Source organism: Mya arenaria, chromosome 11 (assembly GCF_026914265.1).
Source record: "Mya arenaria isolate MELC-2E11 chromosome 11, ASM2691426v1".
NCBI lineage: Eukaryota > Metazoa > Mollusca > Bivalvia > Myida > Myidae > Mya > Mya arenaria.
In genome coordinates this window covers 31,229,535-31,254,955 of record NC_069132.1, presented here as the reverse complement: position 1 = coordinate 31,254,955, position 25,421 = coordinate 31,229,535, and the positions used below count along the sequence as shown (strand labels likewise).

The 25,421-nt window shown below is 34.3% G+C and overlaps 2 protein-coding genes across 2 annotated transcripts; one reads left to right on the top strand and one right to left on the bottom strand.

The window, feature by feature from the left end:
* The first annotated feature begins 1,546 nt into the window (after positions 1-1,546).
* On the top strand, positions 1,547-14,849 carry LOC128207554 (lysophosphatidylserine lipase ABHD12-like). Its single transcript, XM_052910537.1, has 12 exons — positions 1,547-1,764; positions 4,484-4,608; positions 5,214-5,319; positions 6,267-6,380; positions 6,636-6,712; positions 7,486-7,615; positions 8,608-8,645; positions 8,958-9,037; positions 9,397-9,479; positions 10,439-10,517; positions 10,920-11,047; positions 12,512-14,849. Exons 1-12 carry the CDS (start codon positions 1,640-1,642, stop codon positions 12,576-12,578), a joined length of 1,152 nt encoding a protein of 383 aa, XP_052766497.1. The 5' UTR covers positions 1,547-1,639; the 3' UTR covers positions 12,579-14,849.
* A 126-nt stretch (positions 14,850-14,975) lies between these two features.
* LOC128209405 (cholecystokinin receptor type A-like) lies at positions 14,976-18,086 on the bottom strand. The gene is made up of 2 exons (XM_052913428.1): positions 17,491-18,086; positions 14,976-16,129 (listed from the first exon to the last, which is right to left on the bottom strand). Exons 1-2 carry the CDS (start codon positions 17,850-17,852, stop codon positions 15,349-15,351), a joined length of 1,143 nt encoding a protein of 380 aa, XP_052769388.1. The 5' UTR covers positions 17,853-18,086; the 3' UTR covers positions 14,976-15,348.
* Between the last annotated feature and the right edge of the window lie 7,335 nt (positions 18,087-25,421).

The window sequence follows — 25,421 nt, the reverse complement described above, 5'->3', positions numbered from 1 at the left end:
CATTGTTATTTTTGTGGTTTGCTGGACTAATATTCATCTTAGCTTGAATATTGCACAGAAATAGTCATACCATTAATGGGTGTAGGTCACTCTCTCACACTTTGAGCTTGTCATCTTGTTACCTTACGAACATTCACTAAGATTCAAGCTGTCGCAAATGGAACCTCACTGTGAACAAAGATAAAACTAAGGTAATGGTGTTCAGGAAGGGTGGAAGACTGGGGATTAATGATAAATGGTTTTATGACAACAATGAAGTGGAAATTGTAAGCTCGATTAATTATTTAGGAATTGTATTAAGTAGTGGCGGTGCATTTATGCAAGCAACAAAAACTTAAGCTGGAAAAGGGTTGAGATCACTTCACTCTTTGATGGCTCTTGTTCGTAATATTAAAGTTCCAATAGACATAATATTTAAACTTTATTATGCATACGTATAATCAGTCCTTAACTATGGTTCTGAAGTCTGGGGGTATATAAATTCGGACGTGGTAGAAAGAGACCACAAAAAGTTTCGTTAATGGGTATTAAATGTGAAACGGTCAACCAATACTTTGGCTTTGTATGGAGAGTTGGGCAGGTTCCCACTGTATATCGAAAGACATATAAGAAGTATTTCTTAAAACTTCATATAGTCAAGCAAGATAATTGCATTTTAAATGTTATTTACAGGATCAAATTTATAGTATTGAAAATCATTCTTCTACGAACTGGGCATCAAAACTTAAGGACATTCTCCAATCATCTGGTTTTTATGAAGTATGGTTATACCCTGGGTCGGTAAAAATGGACGTATTTGTTCCCGTACTAAAAAGTTGACTCAGATATATTTATATCAGCAATTGGATGTCTGGATTAGACTTGTCTTCGTCTCTAGATGTGTTTAAAGAAATTAAGACAAATTTTGAACAATCCTTATATATCATATGCCATGTCTTGTTTCTTCTGTGTTGTTTTTGTTGTCGATGTTTGTTTTGTAATATCAATATCCTTGAACAGGTAGCCACAAAGATGTATGTACCACGCAGCATGAACCTTATGGCTGTATAATCAACGTGGAGAAGTATATATATAGAGAAATAAATACATATAGATCTACATATGTATATTTCACCGAAATAATTACCTTTTCATATTATACCTCAATATAGATAACATTCTTGTTATTATTATACACACTCTCACAATATTTATATCAAACTTATGATTTATTTATTAATAGAACTTATGTTATTATTGTCACATGCCATGTTTTTTTTTGTTTCTACATATTGTTGTGACGATGAGCTTTTTATGTTAAAGTCGAATAAAATTCTGTTCTGTTTTGTAAGAAAGACTGGCATAACTTGATACTTGGCTAATGACTATGGAAATGTGCCAAGTAATTGGCAAAAGTCATTGTTGACACCGACTATAGAAATGTGCCCTTTTTATTAAAAAATAACATAGGGTACCAATCTAGATGAAATATTCAACCGTTCTTACGTTGGACGATTCGACTGATAGGATTGTAATCGCCCAATGAAAATAAAGGTTAAATTTGGTAACGAAACTATTCTAACAACACAGAACAACAAAACGGATCAACAGTAAAGTGCTTCTTTCCTGAAGATATTTAACAAATTTATATTCATTGAAAATGAAACGAAGAGGTGAGGGAAAAAGTAGAGATTCTGTTCATGGCACTCCGATGAAACAAAATTTGGCAGGCAGAAAATCATCGAGTAAAAGTAGAACCAGTGACAGCTTGTTCGCTGATCAAAGGTAAAGTACCATGTCAATCAAATTGTATAAACATGTAACAATATTGGACACAAGCAAAACCATTACAAAAGGCGTCACAAGTGTTATTTTAAAAGTCACTTTATGCTGAGGTGGCTACACCAATTGTACACAAAAAGGAGACCCTATGTGCATGCCTCAGGCTTAGCCTGTCATACTGTCACATTAATGAATACATTAATATGTAATAGGGGGTTAAGTGGCACCCCTGTAAAGAATTTATGCTCTTTTATGCATACAGACAAGTTTTCCATCAGATCATACGTAACAAAAGGCTTATTTGCAAATTATTTATCAATAATGATTTATCATTCGCAGGCCTAAATATAAGCCACTGCCTTGGTTTCCACAGCCATATGGAACAATATGTACATGCCATTGTCAAATGGCAATGATCTAGAGATCTATGCTTGACTATAATTCTAGGGTCTCCTATGTGATCTCATCTGTGAGAATTCGCTTACAGTTAATGCATTCCCTCAAAAATTAGCAGTGCATGCTTCCTCAATCCCATAAAATTTAGTCCAGGATGTTACAGAGTTTTTTTAGTATTTCTGTACTTGGCAGACTCGAGACATCCGTTTACACTGAAGGCTTTTTCATAAAGATCCCAGGGCGAATCTACCTGTATTCTTCTGACAACATATCTCATAATTCCTTTCAAAATGTTATGGAAATAATGACAGATACTTTCTAGCATGTGTCAGCTATGTGATAATGCCGAAAAAACTAAAACAGATGTCATCAACCACTCACATTTCAAATGTGAACAACTTATGTCCTGTTTGTCTTTCAAATCCTTCCCCAAATAGCTTGTGTACATGTATATAAAAACAGAATGCATTAATAAATGTCAACATTACAGTTAAAGTCAAGACCATGCTCATTTTTGTAAATAACGTAATTTCCTTGTTCAGCTTTTTTCCATACTAAATATCCCTGTTTATCTCTTTTCCATATTATATATTCCTGTTCAGCAACCCCTTCCTTCTTAAACATCATCCAAGAATTATATTTAGAAAAATAACATTATTGTTTGTCGTCAACAGGAGAAGTCCAACAAACTCTGGGTATGACTTCATGTTGGTACGACTTCATGTTGGTATGGCTTCATGTTGGTACGACTTTGTGTTGGTACGACTTCATGTTGGTACGACTTCATGTTGGTTTCGACTTTGTGTTGGTACGACTTCATGTTGGTATGGCTTAATGTTGGTACGACTTCATGTTGGTACAACTTTGTGTTGGTATGACTTCATGTTGGTACCTCTTCATGTTGGTACCTCTTCATGTTGGTATGGCTTCATGTTGGTACGACTTCGTGTTGGTACGACTTCGTGTTGGTACGACTTCATGTTGGTACAACTTCATGTTGGTACGACTTCATGTTGGTACGACTTCATGTTGGTATGACTTCATGTTGGTACGACTTCATGTTGTCATGGCTTCATGTTGGTACAACTTCATGTTGGTACAACTTCATGTTGGTAAGGCTTCATGTTGGTTCAAGTTCATGTTGGTATGGCTTCATGTTGGTATGGCTTCATGTTGGTACATGTTGGTATGGCTTCATGTTGGTAGGTCTTCATGTTGGTAGGACTTCATGTTGGTACGACTTCATGTTGGTACATGTTGGCATGGCTTCATGTTGGTAGGACTTCGTGTTGGTACGAATTCATGCTGGTATGACTTCATGTTGGTATGACTTCATGTTGGTACATGTTGGTAGGACTTCATGTTGGTACCACTTCATGTTGGTATGGCTTCATGTTGGTAGGACTTCATGTTGGTACGACTTCATGTTGGTAGGACTTCAGGTTGGTACGACTTCATGTTGGTAGGACTTCATGTTGGTACGACTTCATGTTGGTAGGACTTCAGGTTGGTACGACTTTATGTTGGTAGGACTTCAGGTTGGTAGGACTTCAGGTTGGTATGACTTCAACATTCATGTTGGTATGACTTCATGTTGGTACGACTTCATGTAATGGCTTTGTTGCAGTCACAGTCACTGTAGATTAAACTGTTCAGAAAGTTGTCAAAACTAACCTCATTGTTATGTTATCCTTGTTTATTTTTTATGAAATATCATGCACTTTTGATCTGCAATCAGATCCACAATGGTTCTTGGAAAATTTGATTTAAGGGTTGGACTTGTCTTATTTAAATATATGAGGACATCAGACAATACTTAATAATCATCTTTAAACTATAACAATGATGCATATACAATTATTGGATTTTAACCAAGTTCGTAATTATCAGCCACAGGCACAGTGGACATTAATATTAGATCTTGAAACAATCCATAGTTAAGATTACATTGGTGGAAAAAAGGAAAAACAAAAACGATTCCATTGGTGAAAACAATTATTAAAGCTTTACATTGTACTATTATTGAACTAATTGCAGTTTGAAAATTCAGCAAATGGTGAGCCATTTCAATACCATTTGAGATCTATTAAGTGCAAGGAAGACAATCTGAATTATTGATAAGTGTTTTTATCTTCTTTTTTAGAGTCTGAAGCGTATTTTGGTTTCAGCAGTTGCTATGATAAAGAGGAAAATTGTGAACTACATGTACTAATTGAATATGTATTTAGGAAAAATGTAAGTGGTATAAAACAGCGTGTTTTGATATTCATGATGATCAGTTATAAAATACCATTATATTTTTTTTTATATGTTTTCTCTCTTTCAGCAAATGGTTTGTTTTCAAACTATTGAAGGTCATGGTGATTACAGCTACACTGGTTTACATCGTGATTCCGGTGTTTGTGAAAACAAATCCTTGGATACAGAATAAAATCATCTTCCTGAATAACTGTGAGTTCCTTGTTGGTTATTATAATAATAATAATGCAATGGTGAAAGGTTAAATTATTGATACTGAATTCAGTATTTTGGGAAATAGTTCTCCTATATATTGCACAGTTACTACTGTGAAAATGGCAAACACTCTATTTTCAATATTTTTAAATGTCAAATTTTCACCTATGAAAGCGTTAAAGAAGTCATGTTCAATTACAATCGTTTATCATTTGAAAGTAAGAATCTTTCATGTCCACTATTCCAAGAATCCAGTCTTTACCATAAAAAAATGCTTATATTTGTAAAGTTATGGTTAAGATTTAAGCCAGTTATGGACACAAATAATAAACTAAAATATTTAAAAACAGAAAGAAAGAAGATCTTGTACAGTCCCATTGTATCACGTTTTTAATTAATATTTCTTTGTAGTAACAATTTTTAGAAAATAATACTTGTTTTTGTCAGTTCATACATATTTGATTTGAATTTGCAAGCAATGTGTTCAATTTTATATGTAACAGTAACTTCATATGTAACTGTTAAGTCCTTGATCATTAATACTTTGATGTATGGATCAGATAGCCCCAGTGTATACAGCTTAAAATTTATTCACATTTCAGTGAGGTGGCCACCATTCATTGACTTCTCAGATGCAGAAGCCATTGTTCATTTTCCCACCAGAAACTTTCACTTGACTACAGATGATGAGATTCGCTTGGGTCTATGGTAAATAGTCAATTGGATAAATGGATTTCATTGTGTTATGTTTAAGCATGGCTCCTTTTTAAAGGAAGATTAGGAAATTTTATAGTGCTGTCTTTATGGCAGTAGTTGTGCAAAAACTTTGACTTTGATCCAGGGTATACACAAACTACCAATAACAAACTGTGTATATTAGGGTTTAAGGATAACTCGGGTCTCGAGGGACTTATACACGATATCATAGGGAGAAATAAACATTTGGCATTATTTCAATAAAGCATATACTAGTATTAAAATTGGGCATTTTCATTCAATAGATTAATTTCGCTGACTGTCTTACCATTGACAAAGTGTGGCAGATAGTCAGGTAGGCTGTGAAACAGGCAGTTCTTGTATTTGTTATTAAACAGGCTAATGCTACTGTAGAGATTTCTGTACTTATAATTTCAAACTGGCTATTGTTCACAATCGCAGAGATTAGCTAGGTGTTTAATAAGAAGCTTATAAGGTAGTAATTGTCAATACAGAATATTGGAGATTTCAGTCATAATTAAGCAGTAAAGGTACTTCAATATGAATACAAAATTTCCAACAATTTACAAATATGTTTGCATATACAATGTACACATTAGCATTACTTGTATTTAGTACATTACCACCAGACCTACTTCATGTAAATTAGCTACAAAGGGGACCCATGTTCGATTCCTGGACGGGAAGCCTGTAAGTTTGGTTGGTGGTCACCAAGCAAGACAAGTGGGTTTTTCTCAGGGTTCTCCCTTTTTCCCCACAACACAATATACCACACTCTTGCACAACATCGTGCCAACAATAAGTTTATAAAACTTTATTCAAATTCATTGTAAAATAAATGAAGCTTAACTAAAACTGCTATTAAAGATATATTTATTTAAAAAAAATAAAAGGGAGTTGTTCAAAATAGTTCATGTATATGTTCCATCATATTTCAGGCATGTGTTACCAGGGAGTTTGAAAGAAGCAGATATTTCCTTTGACAAGTATGAAGCACTGTTAAATGACTCCCATCCAGTTGTTCTCTACCTTCATGGAAACTCAGGGACAAGGTACGGCAAAACTGCTTTCAGTCACTTGGATCTCAGAAAATTTCTTTTGTCAAATATGGAAGCATATATTTTAAACATATCTTCATATGTTCAACCATTTGAAAATTTCAAAAAATGGTATTATTTTTTTGTAAAATATTAGTTAAATACTGAATGAATAAATCCCCTTAAACTTTCAATACACTCTTGTTGAGGGTTTCTTTCTATAAACGATTGTTTTCCCATAAGTTAATTGTTCAAGATATTGTATTTTAGAGCGGGGTGGCATCGTGTTGGATTGTACCGAGTGCTGGCCGAGATGAACTTCCATGTGATAGCAATGGACTACAGAGGTACATTTACGTATAAAGAGTACCTTACATGTGGTCTTTCCCACTGATACTGCTTGTTGTAGTTGTAATAGGCATATTTTCCAGGTTACAATAAAATTCAATTTGATAAACAGTTAAGCACCATGGCCGCATTTGGTCTAGGACTTGTTGACAAAATGCAGTGTACAAAGACCAGCGTGTTTTAAACTTATTTGTATTTCAAAGGAATAAAAAGTCTTGGTATTGTCTTTGCCTTTGTGTCATAGGTGTAAACCAGCGTGTCATTGGTGTAAACCAGCGTGTCATTGGTGTAAACCAGCATGTCATTGGTGTAAACCAGCGTGTCATTGGTGTAAACCAGTGTCATTGGTGTAAACCAGCGTGTCATTGGTGTAAACCAGTGTGCACAAACTTTAAACTTGGCCAAAACTAAAGAATCATTCAAGATATTTAAATAAAACTGAATTCATATGTTGTTAGAGATGGTACCCACATTTATAGCATGGCCCAGATCTGTGGCTTTAATAATTGTCATGTTATGCCCCTTGTTTGGCTGAATAACAGCAACAGACCAGGCATTGGCTTTGGCTTCACAGCGCTTTTATTCATTATGTGAAATCATGCTCTTTGACTGTTTTAATCACCATGTTGTCAGTCTAGAAACTACAAGCAAACATTGTTGTCATTCTTGAAAATAGGATTTATATGACACTCGTAAAATAAAATACAATCCTACACTGAAATAAACAAATATCCTTTTAAAATGATCTATAATGCTGTTATTGTTGTTTCAGGCTATGGAGACTCTTCAGGTAGTCCATCGGAAGATGGTGTTGTGTCAGACGCCTTGTTTGTGTATCGCTGGCTCCGGCAGCGGAAAGGGAATGCACCATTTTTCATCTGGGGACATTCACTTGGAACAGGGTAAGACTTGTGTGGGGTAAACGCAGCTAAGACAGCGACAAAATATTATTTTAATTATTTAAAGTGATGTATTATCAACCTCATACTAGCTTGTATTGGCAATTCTAGGCTTGTTTTAAGGAAATACTTTTTTTGCCGATTTTGGGACCATCTAGTGTCTAGTCCTTTTAATACTGGCAATATATCTGAAATCATTTCAACAAACCTTGATGTACTATATTAACAGACAATATGTTAAAACATCAGGTGTAGCAAATCATAGCACTGTAGCTAAAATATTTAAGTTATGTATCTCAATCAAATGGCACAAACCTGCTTAGGAAGCTCTTGTTAAGAATTCCTTGTTTGCTTGAAAAATAGTGATGAATCAGATTAAAAGTTAAATATTTGACAGAGTACTGAGAGTACAAGTTTGTTTAATGTAGTTGGTTTAAGCAGAATTTGTGTTATACAAATTGGACTTTTTACAGCATATTCATAACATATGTGTAAGATGGCTTATGTGGAACTCTTGACTGTTAAGTTGCTGTTGAATTTAATACAAAATGCTTAGGTGGATTTTTTTGTTACCAAAGCACTGGAATGTCAATTGTGTATAATTCCTGGTGAAGACTTGGTAGAAAAAATGAAACTATCATTCTGTCATAAACTTAAATCCAAATATAATTGGTTGGACCTTTTAACCTTACTTAACTCTTTCTGGGGTTTTTATAAAACGTATTGTCATGGTCTTGCTGGTGTCAGCCTCGAAGTGCAAAATCGTTAACCATTGCCAGTTCTCAAATACTGTACAAGATATTTGAATAAAACTTGTATTCCATGTTGCAAGAGCCAATACGGACATAAACAGCAAGACCCATTACTCTGGCTGTAGTTGTTATTGAGTAATGCCCCATTTTTATTCAACATTAATAATTTGTTGTCATATCCTGAAAGCCAATGACTATTGGTTGGATATTTTAATTGTTATTCATCTCATTAATTTATTTCAGTGTGACGGCCAAACTAGCAAAAATCATTTGCAGAAATGGTATGTTATGTTATCTGATTACTATACTTTTCTTTTGGAGGATATTTTCCCCAAAGTGTATTTGATATTTTACTTAAGCAGTATTGTTTCATGTAGATGTATTTAGCTAGCAAATATAAAAAGCATGCTTTATTTTTTATCACTTTTAAAAGTTATTGTTACAACTTTTCAGCTGTACGCAGAATCTGTTTAAAGACCAAACCAAATAAACTTATTTTAGTTTACCATTGAAAATTCACCTCACAGAAGGTTTAAATCTTTTATAGTGACTTTATAGTGACTTTAAGTAATTGACATTTTTGTGTTAAACAGATGAAGCACCTGATGGAATTTTCCTGGAGTCTGGATTCAACAACATACTGGATGCGGCTACCCATCACCCCATGGCTTCAGTAAGATTATATCCATCATATCCATCATATCCACCATATCCATCATTATATACCATATCCATCATCATATCCATCATAACATCCATCATAACATCCATCATAACATCCATCATCATATCCATCATATCCATCACATATGATTTAGCTTGCCTGTCTTTTAAAGAACAAAAGTTGATTCAAAATTGTTTTAGCTTTAAGATCTTGTCAGTTTCGCATATTGCAAAATCATATTATTGGCATTTTAATCAGCTGAACAAAATAGAAAAACAGAATTACCCTAATGATTTTCAAACTAATCATGATTTTCTGTTTATCTGGAAAGAGTTTCATGCAATTGTAGTATTTCTTTTGGTAATCAGCCCTACAAGAAAATGCCTTGGTTCCACTGGCTTTTCCTGGACACAATCACAGAAAACAACATACACTTCCAAAGCGATCAAAGGTATGTATGTGAGATCGGGTTACCTTGTTTGTTAAAATCAACCACTAGTCTGGTAAGAAAGGACATTTCACAGGCTCACAGGTTTGATCCCCTGCCTCACCACTTGAACATCTAGCAGGGATGATAAATTGGGTCCCATCCTCAATTAAATGTGTCATTGCTGTAAACTGGCACACATTAAACAACCAGCTATGATCTGACTTAAATCCTGTCTGTTCACTATAACCCAAGACTTTACAAGACTGATACTCTCACTGAGGCCGAGGTCCATGGGAAGCTTGGTTGCATAGTAAAACAAACATTTATTACCCCTATTTTTGCCCACCAGATGTCCAACTTGGAGCGCTGGTGGGTTGCACATTCTCTTGAAGCATCTCATGAAGAATACCAGATAGCCAGATAGAAGATTAAACTTGTTTTTATTAGTTTACAATTTTTACAACATGGATACAAAATAAAATTAGTACGTAAGGTACCGAATATGTATGTTGATGTATCTATACAGCAATACCAATGATGTGTAATTAAGAGATTGCATGTAGGGTTGTAAGACCCATGAATGTTTGTCAAAGGTCAAGGTCACACTCAATAGTCATTTTGTCAAAATTCTTTATATATTTGCTCTTCCAGACTGTAGCTTGGCCATATATTGCGGATTTCAAAAGGATTTAAAACAAATGTTTCCCATGAATAGACACCCATATCTGTAGGTCAAAGGTCATGGTTTTGTTTGAATTTGATAAAAGAGCAATCTTTCTCACCTTTCCATAATTCAATAATTGAAACATTGGCATGCAAAACATTGTTGACATTTTTTCTGACAAGCTAGTTTTTATCATGACTAAATAATATGCAGAGTGGCACAGCAAAGGGAAGAAACTGCTACATTAAGTTTGCCAAGGCAGATAATAATTGGACTGTTGTATTAATAGTTGATAGAGACTGATCTTTGTTTGCAGCATTGCTGAAGTGTCGCCACCCTTGTTAATCCTGCATGCAGAAGATGACGTCATAGTTCCATTCCATCTCGGAGTGAAGGTAACAATATTTCTGACAGATATATGGCAGCCAAGCCATATCGATAGATAGCTGCTTTACATGATCCCCTTTGTTGTTATAATAAATTAAATCCAATTATATTATATGGTTAACCACATAGCACTTTATAATCATATATACCAATACATTAATGGTAGATCATTTAAACAGTGAAAAAAGTGGTGATGATTTTCTTTTAGTACATTCAGGCAGTTGCATTGTTTTTCTTTGGATTTTTCCCCCTTAGAAATGCTTTTTACCTTGCTTCATGTTTTTTTTAAATAGTTCAACCATCCCATTCACTCAATTAATTTATCATTCAATGAATGATGATGATATTTGACTGTATAATATTATACCCATACTATCCGCTTCTGTAACATGATATTTATCTCTCTTCAGCTTTATGAAGCAGCTGTATCAACAAGGCCGGACATGTATGGCCCAGCAGAGTTTGTTCCCTTTAACGCCAGTCTTGGATATGGCCACAAGCTCATTTTTATGGCACCAGAACTTCCAGATATCATTAGGTACTTAAACTGTTAGCATCTGAAATAATGCACTTCTCCAATGGCATTTAACTTAAGTATTTAAAAAAAATAAAATGGTGTAGATGGCGTAAATGTCAAAGCTGTGTTGGATTCATGCGAAAAAAGCTTCTGTTGGCAGTTACTGATGAACCATTCTTAGATATTCACATGAAACTTGGTACACATGTTTTCAATAGCTGTGAACATATCTAGCAAGCCTCATTCATAAAATTTGTGTCACGAACAAGCATTGACTTCCAGAAGCCTCAGTGTGGTCGTTAATTTTAAATGTTCAGTGCTTCTCTCGGCCTCAGTGACAATTATAAAAAAAAACAGTGCTACTGTAATGAATTATGTAACTCTTAATAGATGTTGCATTTTGAAATTGTTATCCGAAGTTTAACAATTAAGTTCAACCTGATTAAAGAAATGGATAGATAAGCAATTACCTTTACATATCTGAAGGAGATACCGTACATATTTCAAGTATTTTTTCACCGGCATTAAAAAACAATCTCTAGCTGTAACGGATTACTTATGTTATGTCTGTGGTGAGAAACATTCTTACTCTTCGGTGTTACAGCAATTGAAGACCGTATAGCACACTGGATTGCCAAATAAGCAAAATACGTAAAATAACGCAGAGTCAGCAGTGGTCGAAATTAGCACAAGCCTGCAAGCCCTGCACTGGCAAAATGTCATCCGGGCTTGCTCAAATTCTTAATTTTATATAGCAGGACTTGTTAAAAAAATTGCTAAGCAAGGGTATATGAATTGGGGTTGTTCATCCGAAAGTCTATTTTTTATAACTGAGTCAGTATCATAAACAATATTTAATTGTAATAAAATAACCCATTTTATGTAGAAAGTGTAGGAATAATTGCAAACATGCAACTGTCACAGGTTTATATATTTAGAATATTTAAACTCTCAATGTTAACAAACAAAACCAGACCATGATTGATGGTGTCGAGCGATAGTCAAGTTAGGTATATTTTAAGTTTACTCTACCAAAATAGACATTTATTGTAAACATAAACATCTGCGAGCAATGAAGGGTATGGTACAGCTTGTTATCATGCTTCAATGCTTTGTGCTCTATTCTGGTGAAATTAAAATGTATCATTAATTGCTTTGCCACTAAAGGAAAAACAACATTTTATTCATTAATTTAGCATTAAACTGGACAAATTTTGATTTTTGTTCTATTGACAAGAGCTGATTGTTATGATTTTAACAAACAAATATTAAGTTTTTATTTACTTGCCTGTGTGAAGGGCAGATTTGCCACTCACTGGTTCACTTATGGTCAACTTTTGTTAACTTCCTCTCTCCTTTAAGAGAAAATTGACTATTGTTATTCTGATTTGTTTTTCATCAAAGTACAACTGACACGGAAAAATACAGCACATTTTTCTCATAGGTTGATTACTCTCCTTAATCTGTAAGCTATTTCCTTTTCAGGAAGTTTATGCAGCTATGCCAAGAAAGGAAGCAGAAGTTATTATCTGAATCCAAGCTGGTGACTTAAATGATCGTGTGAATTTTTGCTCAAAAAAAATTTGCTGTAATTCCAATCAATTGATAAATTGTCCTGTTATTTTACAAGTGTTATGCTGTAATTAATGCTGATGCAATAATTGAGGTTTATATTTGGACCTTTTTGTAAACTAGCTTGAGACCTACCTAAGGGGTCATGTCAAAATCAAGCTTATGACAAAATATAACGTAAAACCTCTTAAAGTTTTTTTTGTTACATATTTATATTTTTACTTGCAAAATGAGTTCAACTTTGCTGGAACTGACTGATAAAGTGTTTTGTTTAGAAATAGATATCATCACTTCTCAGAATTAAAAAAATAAATTGATGTTACTATACGTGTGTTATAAATATGGCCACTCAGGCAGTAACAGTGTCGTCAGACCAAGCCTTCAAGAATGAAACAGTTTTGATATTATTTCTTCAGTTATTATACAAAGATTTCTGAATGCATGTGAACCAGTAATGCATAAAGCTTTAGTTGTTATATATTTTATGTTGTTCCAATTTATAGACATATGCTCTTAAGCAACACTGAACAGAAAACTGATTGTATTTCTTAACTCTAGTAATTGTCGTACAGCCAAAAAAGCATCATGTTCAAGTGAGTTTCAATTAATCTGTTTTCTTGACGTATGAAATTCATCTCAAAATGTATTTAATTCTGTTCAGGGTTCAACGTGTGATTTGTTTTCTGTGTTAAAGCTGCACTCTCACAGATTTACTGTTTTTACAAGTTTTTTTATTTTTTTGTCTTGGAATGAGCAAATTTTTGCATAAATATCTGCAAACCAGTGATAAAAGACTGCTTACAAAAGATCAGATCGCAGATTTTCATATTTCTGTTTGAAAATTAATGTTTTATGGCTAAAAGCGTTACTAACGGTTTAAGAAAAATGCATTTAACATCAATTTTTTAACTTAGATATAAAAATAAGCGATCTTATTGTTTGTTCAGACTGTGAGAGTGCGGCTTTAAAAAGTCTCAAAAATGTGATATATTCTAGTATTGCTGCTTTAAACATACATGTTTAACTTTATATGGTTTTTGTTTTGCCATTGTTAATGCTTTCTTCTCTTTTTGGTTAAACATTTTATGTCTTTTGTATCTTTTACCCTATAGATTAACTTTTTTATCCATATTGATTGTTATTTATCAAAATTGAACAATTCCAAAACTACAGAATGTTGTATGTATTATTTGTTCAGTGTATGTATATATGTTTAAGTTACTGCACCCACTAACCAAGTTATTGAAATTTGGCACATGGCGGAAGTGTTTTATTTCAATAATTCAGGAAGTGGGGGCAAGAACTGTTTTGTACTTGTTGTCAAGGACAACATTCAATAACTATTGTACAGTATAAGTGAAAAGCATTATCATTTACTCACATGCTAGAAATGGCTCAGATGTTAGGAGTAAATGTTTTGAAAAAAAAACACCAAAGAAAACGCTCTGAGACATAGAAGTATATAGTGTATGTTCACTTTTTGATTTTTTAGCAATTATTATAATAACTTTTTACTATGATACAGTAGTTTGTTTCCCTGTCTTTTAACATACCGGTAGTCAATTTATTCCGTATTAGCTTCATTATTTCAATGTGAAAATTGAAGATTTAAGATTTAAAGCAAACTCATAGATATGTTTTTCTTGTCTATGTATATGTCATGATTCATGAAAAAGATATACCAAAACTATTTTAAGAACAGAACAAAGAAGACATCTACATTTTTTTTAAATATACATATATTTTGACCTATAACATTTCATATTAAAAATTCTTATGGTTTACAAGACTTGACCAATATATCATGTTTTACATTTATATGAACTTATCCATTAACTTAGAAATAAGGTTAACATATTTCTTTCATATCAATTTCAGTTATTTTACTTATAAATTGTTGTAAGACTGATAAACTTGTGACAGGTTTTTTATTATTTATTTGGCTATATGTGTCTTGGTATTGTATGGTGTGTTTTGAAAGTATTGTGTTCTGTGTAAAACTGAAGTTCTCTTTCATGTTAATTGTGAATTATTCCTGTGGTTGACACATTTCAATGCAATCTGTATCTGTAATAATGACATTAAAAGAATAGAAATGAACATACATGACTGTTAAATTGTTATCTTCCTTTTGGTACTTCTGATCATAATCACTGTGTCACTGTGTCACTGTGTGGCTGCGGTACCAATAACTTACAAAGTAAAAGCTTTACCACAATAACATGTACAAAAATGAGAACAGTTTGAAGGAAGTGAAGTGTTTAGGTGTTTAGGTTGTCATAGCCTTTCTAGCGAAACTCATCCGCTTCAAAACCTTTCGAAAAGTATTTCAAAATATAACTTGGTCATAATGTTTGGTGTTAAATCCTGAAAGTGTATGACTACACTGTAGACCAAAGGGCGGGCTAAATGCATACTTATGTAACAAGATGTGAAATTCAATGTCGAACTCTGATATCTCGATGTTCCGCTATGTCGAAGTGTTACAAAGAGTTTTTATTGTTTATCATATAATAATGTTTTTAACCATGGGCTTCGTCAGTAAGCAACGTTTAATAACATGCCACCTCATATTCGTCCAAGACAAAAGAAAGCTTCCGGATTTCTCAAATCAAATATTAATGTATGCCAATACATAAAAATGCCAATGATAGATTTTGAAGAGTTTATGAGTTAATTTACATTTATATGAAATGAATGAACACGTGGCAAAGAAATGTTTACAATGAAATGGTAAGCATGCACACATTTTATTTCTTTCCATATGAAAACAGTTTGGAATACATGCTCTTCACTTCAGACCTAAACCGTCTGTCAAAAAACCCGTAGATGAACGCATTCGCCATGTTGTTAATGAAAAAGCACCAGATGAACGTGTTATAAAACACTTTACCCGTAAAAGTCATGTTTTCCACAAAACCCTTGTTAAGGAATGTTATGATCTTCAACAACAGATGAGGGAAATAGCTAAGCAAAAACACGGCTGTTATGAGGAGGAACATGACGGTAGTTCGACTGGCCCTCTGATCATTCCCTTCGCTGCATTTTGCTGAGTGGGGAAGCACATTGTTGCCTTTGGACACAACTTTTTCAGGAATGTTTTCATCACTGGATACGTCATTCTTTTCGCCTTTAGAACAACTATTGCTGCCTGAAGTTGTCACTACCGACATGGCTGTACTTGTTCCTGATTCAGTTTCTTTCTGGCTGAATTTCTTCTTGGTGGCACTATGGTTCTTAATTTTTCGCCATATCAAAGAGTAGAGCACAGCTAGAATAATCAACGCTGAAAAGAAGACGAGGATTAACAGGGCGTTGAAGTAGGCCATGTATTTGGTGCCGTGGAATCGGTCCTCTTCGTAGCACCGCGTGCCGTTGATGTTTACATCTGACGTCACAATAGTATCACGCCCATAGAGCACAGGGGCTGGCCAAGATATCAGAAGCGACACGCCCAAAACGACGGCGCAAGAAATCTTGGCCTGTGTGAGTGACATCTGGCGACCAAATGGAACGCAGATTTTTCTGTACCTGAAAAACAACAACATACTAATTCTATAACAAGAAAAAAACATTTACTATTTTTTTCCTTTTTTGCGCTATTTCATCGTACGTTTGTTCGTGCTGTTTGTTTTAAACGGAGTAGTTTTGCTGGCAACAAAGAGCCAACTACGAAAAGATACTTGGATAAAATAAAACCAACAATTTGCTTTCAAATAATTATCGTAAATCTATTTACTACAATACAGTAATAGTTTATATAAAGTGCATCAAGTCTGCACCCTTTGACGCCTCTTATGAAAAACAGGGTATAAACATTCTCTGCGCGGAATGTTTTATGTTCAATGCTTAAGCTAACAATATCTGCAACAAATAAGATTGTTCTAGAAAAAATTATGCCCCCATCACACAAGGCCACGTCCTCAACAATCTGTCAGGTCGCAGTAAGCGCATGGTCAACATAAAATGAAAGCAGACGACACCGATATGGACGTGGTATGGTCTTTATGGACGTGAAGGACGTGAAGGACGTGAGCGGTCTTTGAATATGTTAAAAAGACGTAGTGAGGACGTGGTCGAATCAGGACGTAGTATGAACTTAAAATAAGAACGTATTAACGATGACATGAACGTAGAGACGGCGTAACTAAAACATATTAGGAGCTTGATTGACGTAGAGCAAGCGTGGTACTGGACGGGAAATATTGAATGGCGTTCTCTACGCGTTGTCTCTAGGTTGTCATTGCGTTCTTGCTACGTCAATGGAGTTTTCACCACAACCTCTCCACGCTTTTACTACGATTCTGGTACGTTCGTGCCACGTTGTAGAAGACCTCGTTCGGTGCTTAACACGTCTAAGACACGTTTTATCAGGTTCTTATCACGTCCTGTCAGGTCTTGAACAGTGATCATGTATAAATACGGGATTTAACTCACCTATAACTTCAACTTTATACCAACACTAGATATGAATAAAAAGGGCCAGTTATAAATAGAACACTTTCATTCCATCTCTATCACATTTACAAAACGTTAAATTCAAGACATAAGAACGAAAGGAGAACGCGATAAGTACTTGGTAAGCGCGTGGCGCAATCTTCCTAGTCGTATTAAGAACGTACAAAGAACGTATTAGACTTGGTGTGCGCGCTGTAAGAACGTATTTGGAACGTGTTCGACGCAGTGAATGCCTGCATGGCAGGGACGCAGTGAAGACGTAGTATGAACTTGAGTAAAGCGTTTTTTAAAGATTTTTACCGCGTCCTCACTGCGTTCGTTGAAATTGCCAGGACGTAGTGCGGTTTTCATGGTCTTCTTCTAGTGCGATGGTGTTACTTTAAACAAAATTGCAACAATAGAAGAAGAACAACAATTAAAACTTAAAAAAATACCTGTCAATAGCGATGACAACCAATAGGAGTCCAGATGACATGCAGATGAAGTAATTGACGAACCGCAGCAGCTTACAAGCAGCTATGAGCGTGAACGTCAGTGGATGCCTTAGATCCACCAGAATAAACGGCATCCCGATGACACACGTTGTGAAATCCAGCACCCCTAGCGTCAAAATAAACACTTGATGGTTGGAAGGCTTGATACGGAAGGCGTACACAAAGAGAACGTGGAGGTTGCCAACAACGCCAGCAATCATGATTAAAGTCACAAACACAACACCTCCGACGTATTGTTTAGCTTCTTCATAATTAAGTCGCTGAAGTATTTCTTCGTCCGATGTAGACATTTTTGTTTTCATTAATTATACTGTATTTTGATGTAATCGCGTTTCGCTCCAGTAGATAGATGTTTTACAATCTGAATGTGAAAATACTTTTCACTGATTTATACGATGAGTTTAAATGTCGTGATCAGAACTGCGTAAAATGCAAACTTAAGCTTGATTTAAGTCAACATCTAAAAGTTATTTTAAAGGACCTGTTTTCTTCCTGGTTTCTTTCATAAATATCGAAGCTTGATTTGTTGACCAAAGTATGACCTCTGACGTAGAGTATAAAGCGTTTTATCCCAAAACTTTTGATAGTGAGTTTTTCTTTTAAAGCTTAAGGAACGCCTCTTCATCGTTAATAAGGCGATGCTTAAATTGTTCTGTTTAACGTCACCTGGCCCTAATTTCTCGAACTTCTTAAGCTTAACAGGCTTAAGTCGCTTATTTCAATTAGCCAAAATACATACTGAAAATGGATTTTGATCAATGAAAAATGGTTTATTCTGATAATCATACACATTATTCCTACATAACTTCTAAAAATTCTTGAAGAAGTTAATATAACACATTTTATAGAACTACAAAGATAGTGAGATTATCTTCATCCTGTAATAAGGGACTTGAGAAGTTTCGAGAAATTGGGGCCGGCACGTTTCAATAAAATATCTTAGTCGTAACTTCTATAATCTTAATTTTTTTTCTCGTATACATGTCATAAATGGCAACACATTGTTTAAATTCCTCAATAATGTGTTTATTTGTAAAATAATGAAACTAAAATCTTTTCACATTACGACTGAAATCGAACAATACCTTAATGGAAACTGCTCCCTGCTGACTGGTAGGAATATGAGACAAAATGTGGAAGTTCCAAGTACTTAAAATCAGTCAGTAAAAATCATAAGAATATATGTATTGCGTACCAAATAAAATTAATCATACCAATTTTATTAACCTTAACATGAACTACAAACGGATATTTTTTTAGGCATTTTAATTTCAATTCATTATTGTTTTATCCGTCATTTGACTTTAATGCCTTGACTTTAAAAAAAGCATATGATAAAGGTACAGATATAAATATTAGCTAAATGACCACACATTCCTCAGTTAAAATGTGCCAAAACATCGCTGTTTTTATTGGTACATCATAATCTCTTTTTGTTTCGATTGTGCATTAAAATAAAAATGCACCAACCTATACTGTACGTGTGCACCTTTTAGTACCAAATAGGACAGGTTTTGTTTCTTTCGTTTGCTGAACATACAACCAAACGTGTATGGCCTAAGATTGTTCTCCCAATCACTTAAACAGCACTTCAAATTGGGGCGAACATTGATCCGGTTTCTACTTTATCATTTAGTTGTATGATATACGGAACACTTTTGCAATGCGGACTGTCACGTTGTTTATAACACACAAAGATAGGCTTACAGGATAAGTGATAAAGAGCAAGAGAATCCCCTTTTGAGAATTCACTTGAAGATTTTCAAAGAATTGTCGTCTAAAACATAAACCACATGACGCAAAGGCAAACTGCCAGGCTCACATGAGTTGTAATGTCCATATGGTGTTAATAATGTTAGTGCATTATTTAGTTATAATTATCTAACTACGAAAATCATTTAAGTACAAAATGTAGTATCATTTTAAAGCTGCCCTTTCACAGATTGAACATTTTGAAAAAAAAATTGTCTTTGAACGAAAATGCATGGAACCCGTTCAATAAAAATGTTGACAAAAATTTGATCGCAGATGTTTTTTATTAAAGCTAAAAAATGTATGTTGTATGCATGTTTTTAAACCGCTTGTAACGGTTTAAACCACAAAACCTTAATTTTCGAACTGAAATATGAAAATTTGCGATCTCATATTTCGTCAGCAGTCTTTTATCACTGGTTTGCATATATTTACGAAAAATGTTGATTTCTCAAAGACAAAAAATATATAAGTTGTAAAAACGGTATATCTGTGAGAATGCAGCCAAAGGCATTACAAATAGCAAGAAATTCTATGAAGAAACAGGCTATTGAAAAATGAACATGCATACGATTATTTTTGTAATTATTTTATACTAACCAAGAGAGGTCTAGATAACGATGGACAAAATACAACCATAGACCGTGTTTATTTATATTTTGGATAACGTATTTGAAGATAATAATTTACATATCTACATCGAGTCAACATGTTCATTAGTATTGCTTAAGTTCTAATTCTTAATGGTAAACATTTTGGTCTACCATTTTGCACTCAACCAAACATGTTTATAAATCTAGCGTAAATATTATTATTTTGATTAGGCAAGAAATGTCTTACATGAAATTTTGTCGGCATATTTTTGTAATGCTACGTTTACACTATGTTCCCGGTAGCCACGGCAGACCCGTTTACCCGAAACGTATTGCGCCGTGGGATTTTGGCCATTTTTGTCTCCATAAACAAGTTTTGTTAGGTTGTGCTATGTTTCCTCACGTTTTATCAAGGTAACCGTGACAAGCCGTAGGGGCGAAAAAGTGGGTCGTCCAAGGCGCACTAAGGTCCGGGCGCGGTCTACCAGGGATGCATGTACGTTGCGTCCCGGTCCGATTCGTTCTGATGGGATCCCTCACGTTGTTCACGTCTTCATCCAGGTCTGATGCGTTTTCCACGTTTTGCCAAGGCCTCCTATGCATCGAACGCGAACACCGCAAAACTTTGGATTACGTTTGTGTCCACGGTATTAAGAAAATCCCCCAAGCAACAGCAATCACTGTATCAGAATACTTCGACAAGTAAACATGAATTTCCAAGATGAAGATTTTGTGTTTTAACCGCAAATGAAACGTAACGAAACGGCTATCGTCCACCCTAGCTTGCCGTGAAAACCGTGACAAAACGAAGCACAACGTGACAAAACTGGAAAGGAACTTCATAAGCCGGGTATTACATATGGTTCCCGCCCCCCCCCCCCCCCACACACACACACAGACACACGGACGATTTATAAGTTGTGTAACGGCCTATTACGCACTGTCACGAACTGTCATGTACTGTCACGTGTCATTTACGTTTACCCCGTTTTACTACGACCTACTACGTTTCTCATCCACACCGTGGCTGCCGTGGCAAATTTTTTGACAGTTTAAAACTCTGGCCCGGCATGCACGGCAAAAACGGTCTGTCACGTTTGCATATCTCGTTCCCCCGCGCTGTCTCACGTATATCCCGTTTTCTCCACGGTGGTCTGAAACGGGACTGCCGTGGCCACCGGGAACATAGTGTAAACGTAGCATAACGAGTGCACTAGGTTTTTCTAACGTGTCAAAATGCCATTAAATCAACGTGTTGTTATGGAATAAAAGGGTATACCTGTCTTATTGTCGATACAACATTAATGACATTTTACTTGATTTGTATCGTTAAAGACCGGTACTAAATGATAGCAACTGCAGTTAAAATTTCATTTTAGCTGTTCCTATCCGAAATTTCACACACGATTTTGTGTTACACTGCTATTAGAAAAAATACCAAACTGTTAAAATAAAGGTGTGGAAACGGCACCAATTAAATGTCTTGATAAACGATCAATGATAGATTTTAACAAAAAGACGCGGAATGTAATTGTAAAAGAAGTAAGTATCAGAGATGATTTGATATTTTAGTAGTTTATCAACTGACAGAAACGCTCTACCTAATTATGGCTAAATCTAAAATCGTCAAAACTGAAATTTTCTATCGCAACAACATGGACCTATAAACCATAGGTCCGTGGCAACAATAAAAGGACGGGTCAACTTTATGACCCTCATAAATTCTATATTTCTTATCTGCCCTAATCTTACACTGCGTCCAGTAGATACATAAGTGCTAAACAAGCGTATCTTAACGCTACTATTTCACTGAGAGGAGAAATCGATAGAGACCGTCGTTACCCCGATAAGCTCAATGTTGGCAATGAACACGACCTTATTCATACTTTTTATGGCTCTATTTCAATGACTTAAATCATCGGTGGTCAGATTATTAAAGGTTAATATTATTTTATTTCTGTTATTTTAAATATTGTATGAAAATAAAGCAATTGTGCAGCGTCGAGTTAGTTTTAACATGGTTTTATATTAACTATAAAATATTTAATTATTCACCTCGAATATGTCAAAGTTTACAGGCAGTCACTTCCGACAGTAATTAATATCATATCAATTCTGATTGATTGCTTTGTATTGCGATAGTTTTGGTGCAAATTTTTCCGCGCTAAAATATTCATTCGATCTTTGTTTGTCGTGCCTGACAGTTGTTCTTGAAATAAGTTTTATAAAAAAGAAGAAAAAAGGTCTTTTGGTGTTTATTTTTATTTGCCTTAATTTTTTCTAATGGCAAGGAAATCTAATTTAGTTCCGGCTTATAATAAAGATTTAAAAGATCCTAAGTTTCTTTTATCAAAAGATGTGATAGTTACTGATTATGGCCTGTTAGTGCACTTTAGATGGTCCAAGACCATACAGGCAGGGGAGTGTGTGTTGAGAATTCCTTTAATAGCATTGCATAATTCAAGTCTTTGTCCAGTTAAAGCATACTCAAATATGATTGATGTAATTAGGAGAACGCCTGATAAGCCTTTGTTTTTGTTGATGACAGGGAAACCAGTATTTTATCGTCATTTTTTAAGTGTATTGAAAGAAAAAAATATGTTAATTGGTTTGAATGCGGTAGACTTTTCTTCTCATTCATTTAGACGAGGTATTAGACTTATGCCTTTCGTTCAGGTCTGCCGGTCTATGTTATTCAACTTATGTAATTTTATAATTATTTTATAGTATATAAAATATAATTTTTATTATTTCTAACGTGTATGCGAAGTATAATAAATAAAAATTTACTTATTATTATTATTATTATTATTATTATTATTATTATTATTCATTAAAATTATAAAGTAAGAAGATCCTGAAGTTAGTGAGTACAAGGGTGTTTTCTGACTGGCTTTTTTCCTTCGTCCTAACGAAGGGGTTTTGTTTTCAGTGAGATGGTTACACTCACTGGACAAGATATGGTATTCAAATGCCAGTAAAGTCTTTAGGGATCTTTTGTACATGTATTTGGTCAGTAAATTTAAGATAGGTTTAAAGTCATGTTTAGAAAGGTTTAAAGTCCTTCTCAGTTTTACTTTCTTAATTGTAGGATTAAGATTATGTTATTAGGTAAAATGTGCTACTTTAATTTGTTCATATAAATGTATATATTACAAAAATAATAAATGAAATTTTGTCATTGGTTTACATGTTCTTTGATGTATTTTTCAGAAGTTCGTAGAGGCATTATTGTTGGAGACTCTATAATAAAACATTTATCACCGATCGAGATCGAGGGAGTAGATGTGTATCCATTTCCAGGGACCATTATTTCACGACTAACACGTCAAATTGCTGGAATTAGTTTGCTGCAATTTAGTTTTAGTTTGATACATGTGGGCACCAATAATGTGGCCAACGGTGAAAATGTTTCTTTTATGTGCAGTGCTTTTGCTGATCTGATTAGGGGAATAAAATCACGTCATCCTTATATTCGTATCATAGTGTCGTCAGTACTCCCTCGACCGGTAGATGATGCGAAGTCAAAAAACGTTATTCACGGCTTAAATTCATACTTGGAAAAGGTCATGGCTAAAGACTTAAATCAGATCATATAGACCATTTTGTTATAAAGGCGAAAAAAACAACAAAAACATTTGTTTGCTCGCATGGATGGAGGTCTGCATTTACATTTTGAGGGTATTAATCGTTTGAGAATTTTTTTCTCAGAGTCATTTCAAATTTATAGTGATTCCTACTAAGGACTGTCTTGTTAAGGGAAGTAAGCCATGGTCTTGTTTCATTTAATGATTGTTTGATTATCTTTCTTAGATATTAGGTTTTACCATTTCAGCAATTGTTGTAGGATAGTTAATGTTACTTTTGCTGTTGTTGTGTTTTCATCTTATTGTTCACATATATATATTCTATATTTCTAATTATTTATATAGTGAGGTGACCATGGTTTTGTATTGATTTTGCAGGTTTTATTGTCTGGTATGAGTTAAATTAATGTACTTTGATTTGTTGAGTTGGGCTTTGGGTTGGCGGATTTATATGTTTCTGGTTATTTAATCATAAAATGTTTAATTATATGCATTCAAAGGCACGACAAGTGAACAATACATATTGACTATCATTTGGTGTTGTTTATTCTTTTTCCTTTATTAACGTTAAGAGAATTAGCACAATCATGTAGCAGAAGAGCAGAGAATAATTAATGTATTTTCCAGTTTGTGAGGTTAAAATCGCTGTGTGACAACAAGTTCCCTCTATACAGTTAAAAACAAGGACTATAAATTTCACGTACATAAGTTATTTTTGTTGTGTTGAAATAAAATTTGAATTAGACTGTGATTTGCCTTTTTGCAGCAAGAAAAAGAATGGTAGAGATCGTTTTGTATAAAAGGCACAATGACCCTTGGACATGTTTATGCAAAGTTTATTCAATAATAATTTGAACAGCATCGAGATAATTATCTTCCATAACCGGCACATAACTAATGAATATTATTTATCTTAATTACCGATAATTTAAGCGTCGCAATTTACAAACAAACTACATATGTTTAGTTTAACACATGTTTTGAGTTTATCAGACCTATCAAAAACTCTTATGAAAAACAGAAATAATAGCTTATTTACTGCCTAGCTTCCAGAAATCATTTTATTCCAGAAGAGTAATTTTATTATAGAAATGAAAAACAACATTTGTTTACGGTCAGTATTATTTGGAAAAAACCCTCCGATGCCACAATAGTACGAGCTATCTATGGATAAAGATATATCTTAATATCGACTGATTCTTCTATTAATAACTGGTCATGAAATAGCCAGATTTGCAAATGTTGTACATTGCTGTTGCTATGCTTAAATTTGAACGCTTTTCCACTTCCACCTCGATGGTCAGCGATTATCCCCATCCTACCTACTCAAGAAACATCTAAACTGGATGCCGATTTACCAGATCCAAACCTTTCTCTATGTTTGCATACCCATTACAGACTGAAACGGGAAGATGCGTTGGGGGTGGGTCGCATTGATAGGGGTGAATGTGCCTATCATGTGTGCACGATGATTTATTGGAGAAATCCATGTGCTTTTAAGATTAGCATTGTACCAGGTTTTTTTTATTTTGGTAACACATAATTACACCTATATTTAGGAATATTTAATGATAATCGCCTTAATTTGGGAATGAAATCGGGAATATGTAAGAATATCCGACCCGTGAAATGGCTAAAAAAGGCTTGTGAACCCAATATTCTTTTATTAATATTAGCATGCATTATTGATCAATTTATTTACGCATATGCACACATTTAACGACATACCGTAATGGTTCAAATCAATTAAACTTTCTGTTCTGTTCATGAATATTCTGGTCGGGTTATGCTTGTTTTTCCTTGGGGTTGATTATATTTTTGTACAGCACTACATTGATTTGAAGTAATCAAGTCATATATTGTCTCCCTTTATAATTCATTTTAAATAAATTATAATTATCCGTGTATATCAGTTTACAGCTAGATCTGATCCAATGTC

Coding starts and splice junctions, on each gene's coding strand:
- LOC128207554 (XM_052910537.1), top strand. CDS start 1,640: ATGAAACGAAGAGGTGAGGGAAAAAGTAGAGATTCTGTTCATGGCACT. Junction 4,609..5,213: donor AATCATCTTCCTGAATAACT/GTGAGTTCCTTG, acceptor TTCACATTTCAG/TGAGGTGGCCACCATTCATT. Junction 8,646..8,957: donor AAAAATCATTTGCAGAAATG/GTATGTTATGTT, acceptor TGTGTTAAACAG/ATGAAGCACCTGATGGAATT.
- LOC128209405 (XM_052913428.1), bottom strand. CDS start 17,852: ATGAAAACAAAAATGTCTACATCGGACGAAGAAATACTTCAGCGACTT. Junction 16,130..17,490: donor GTTGTCATCGCTATTGACAG/GTATTTTTTTAA, acceptor GTTGTTTTTCAG/GTACAGAAAAATCTGCGTTC.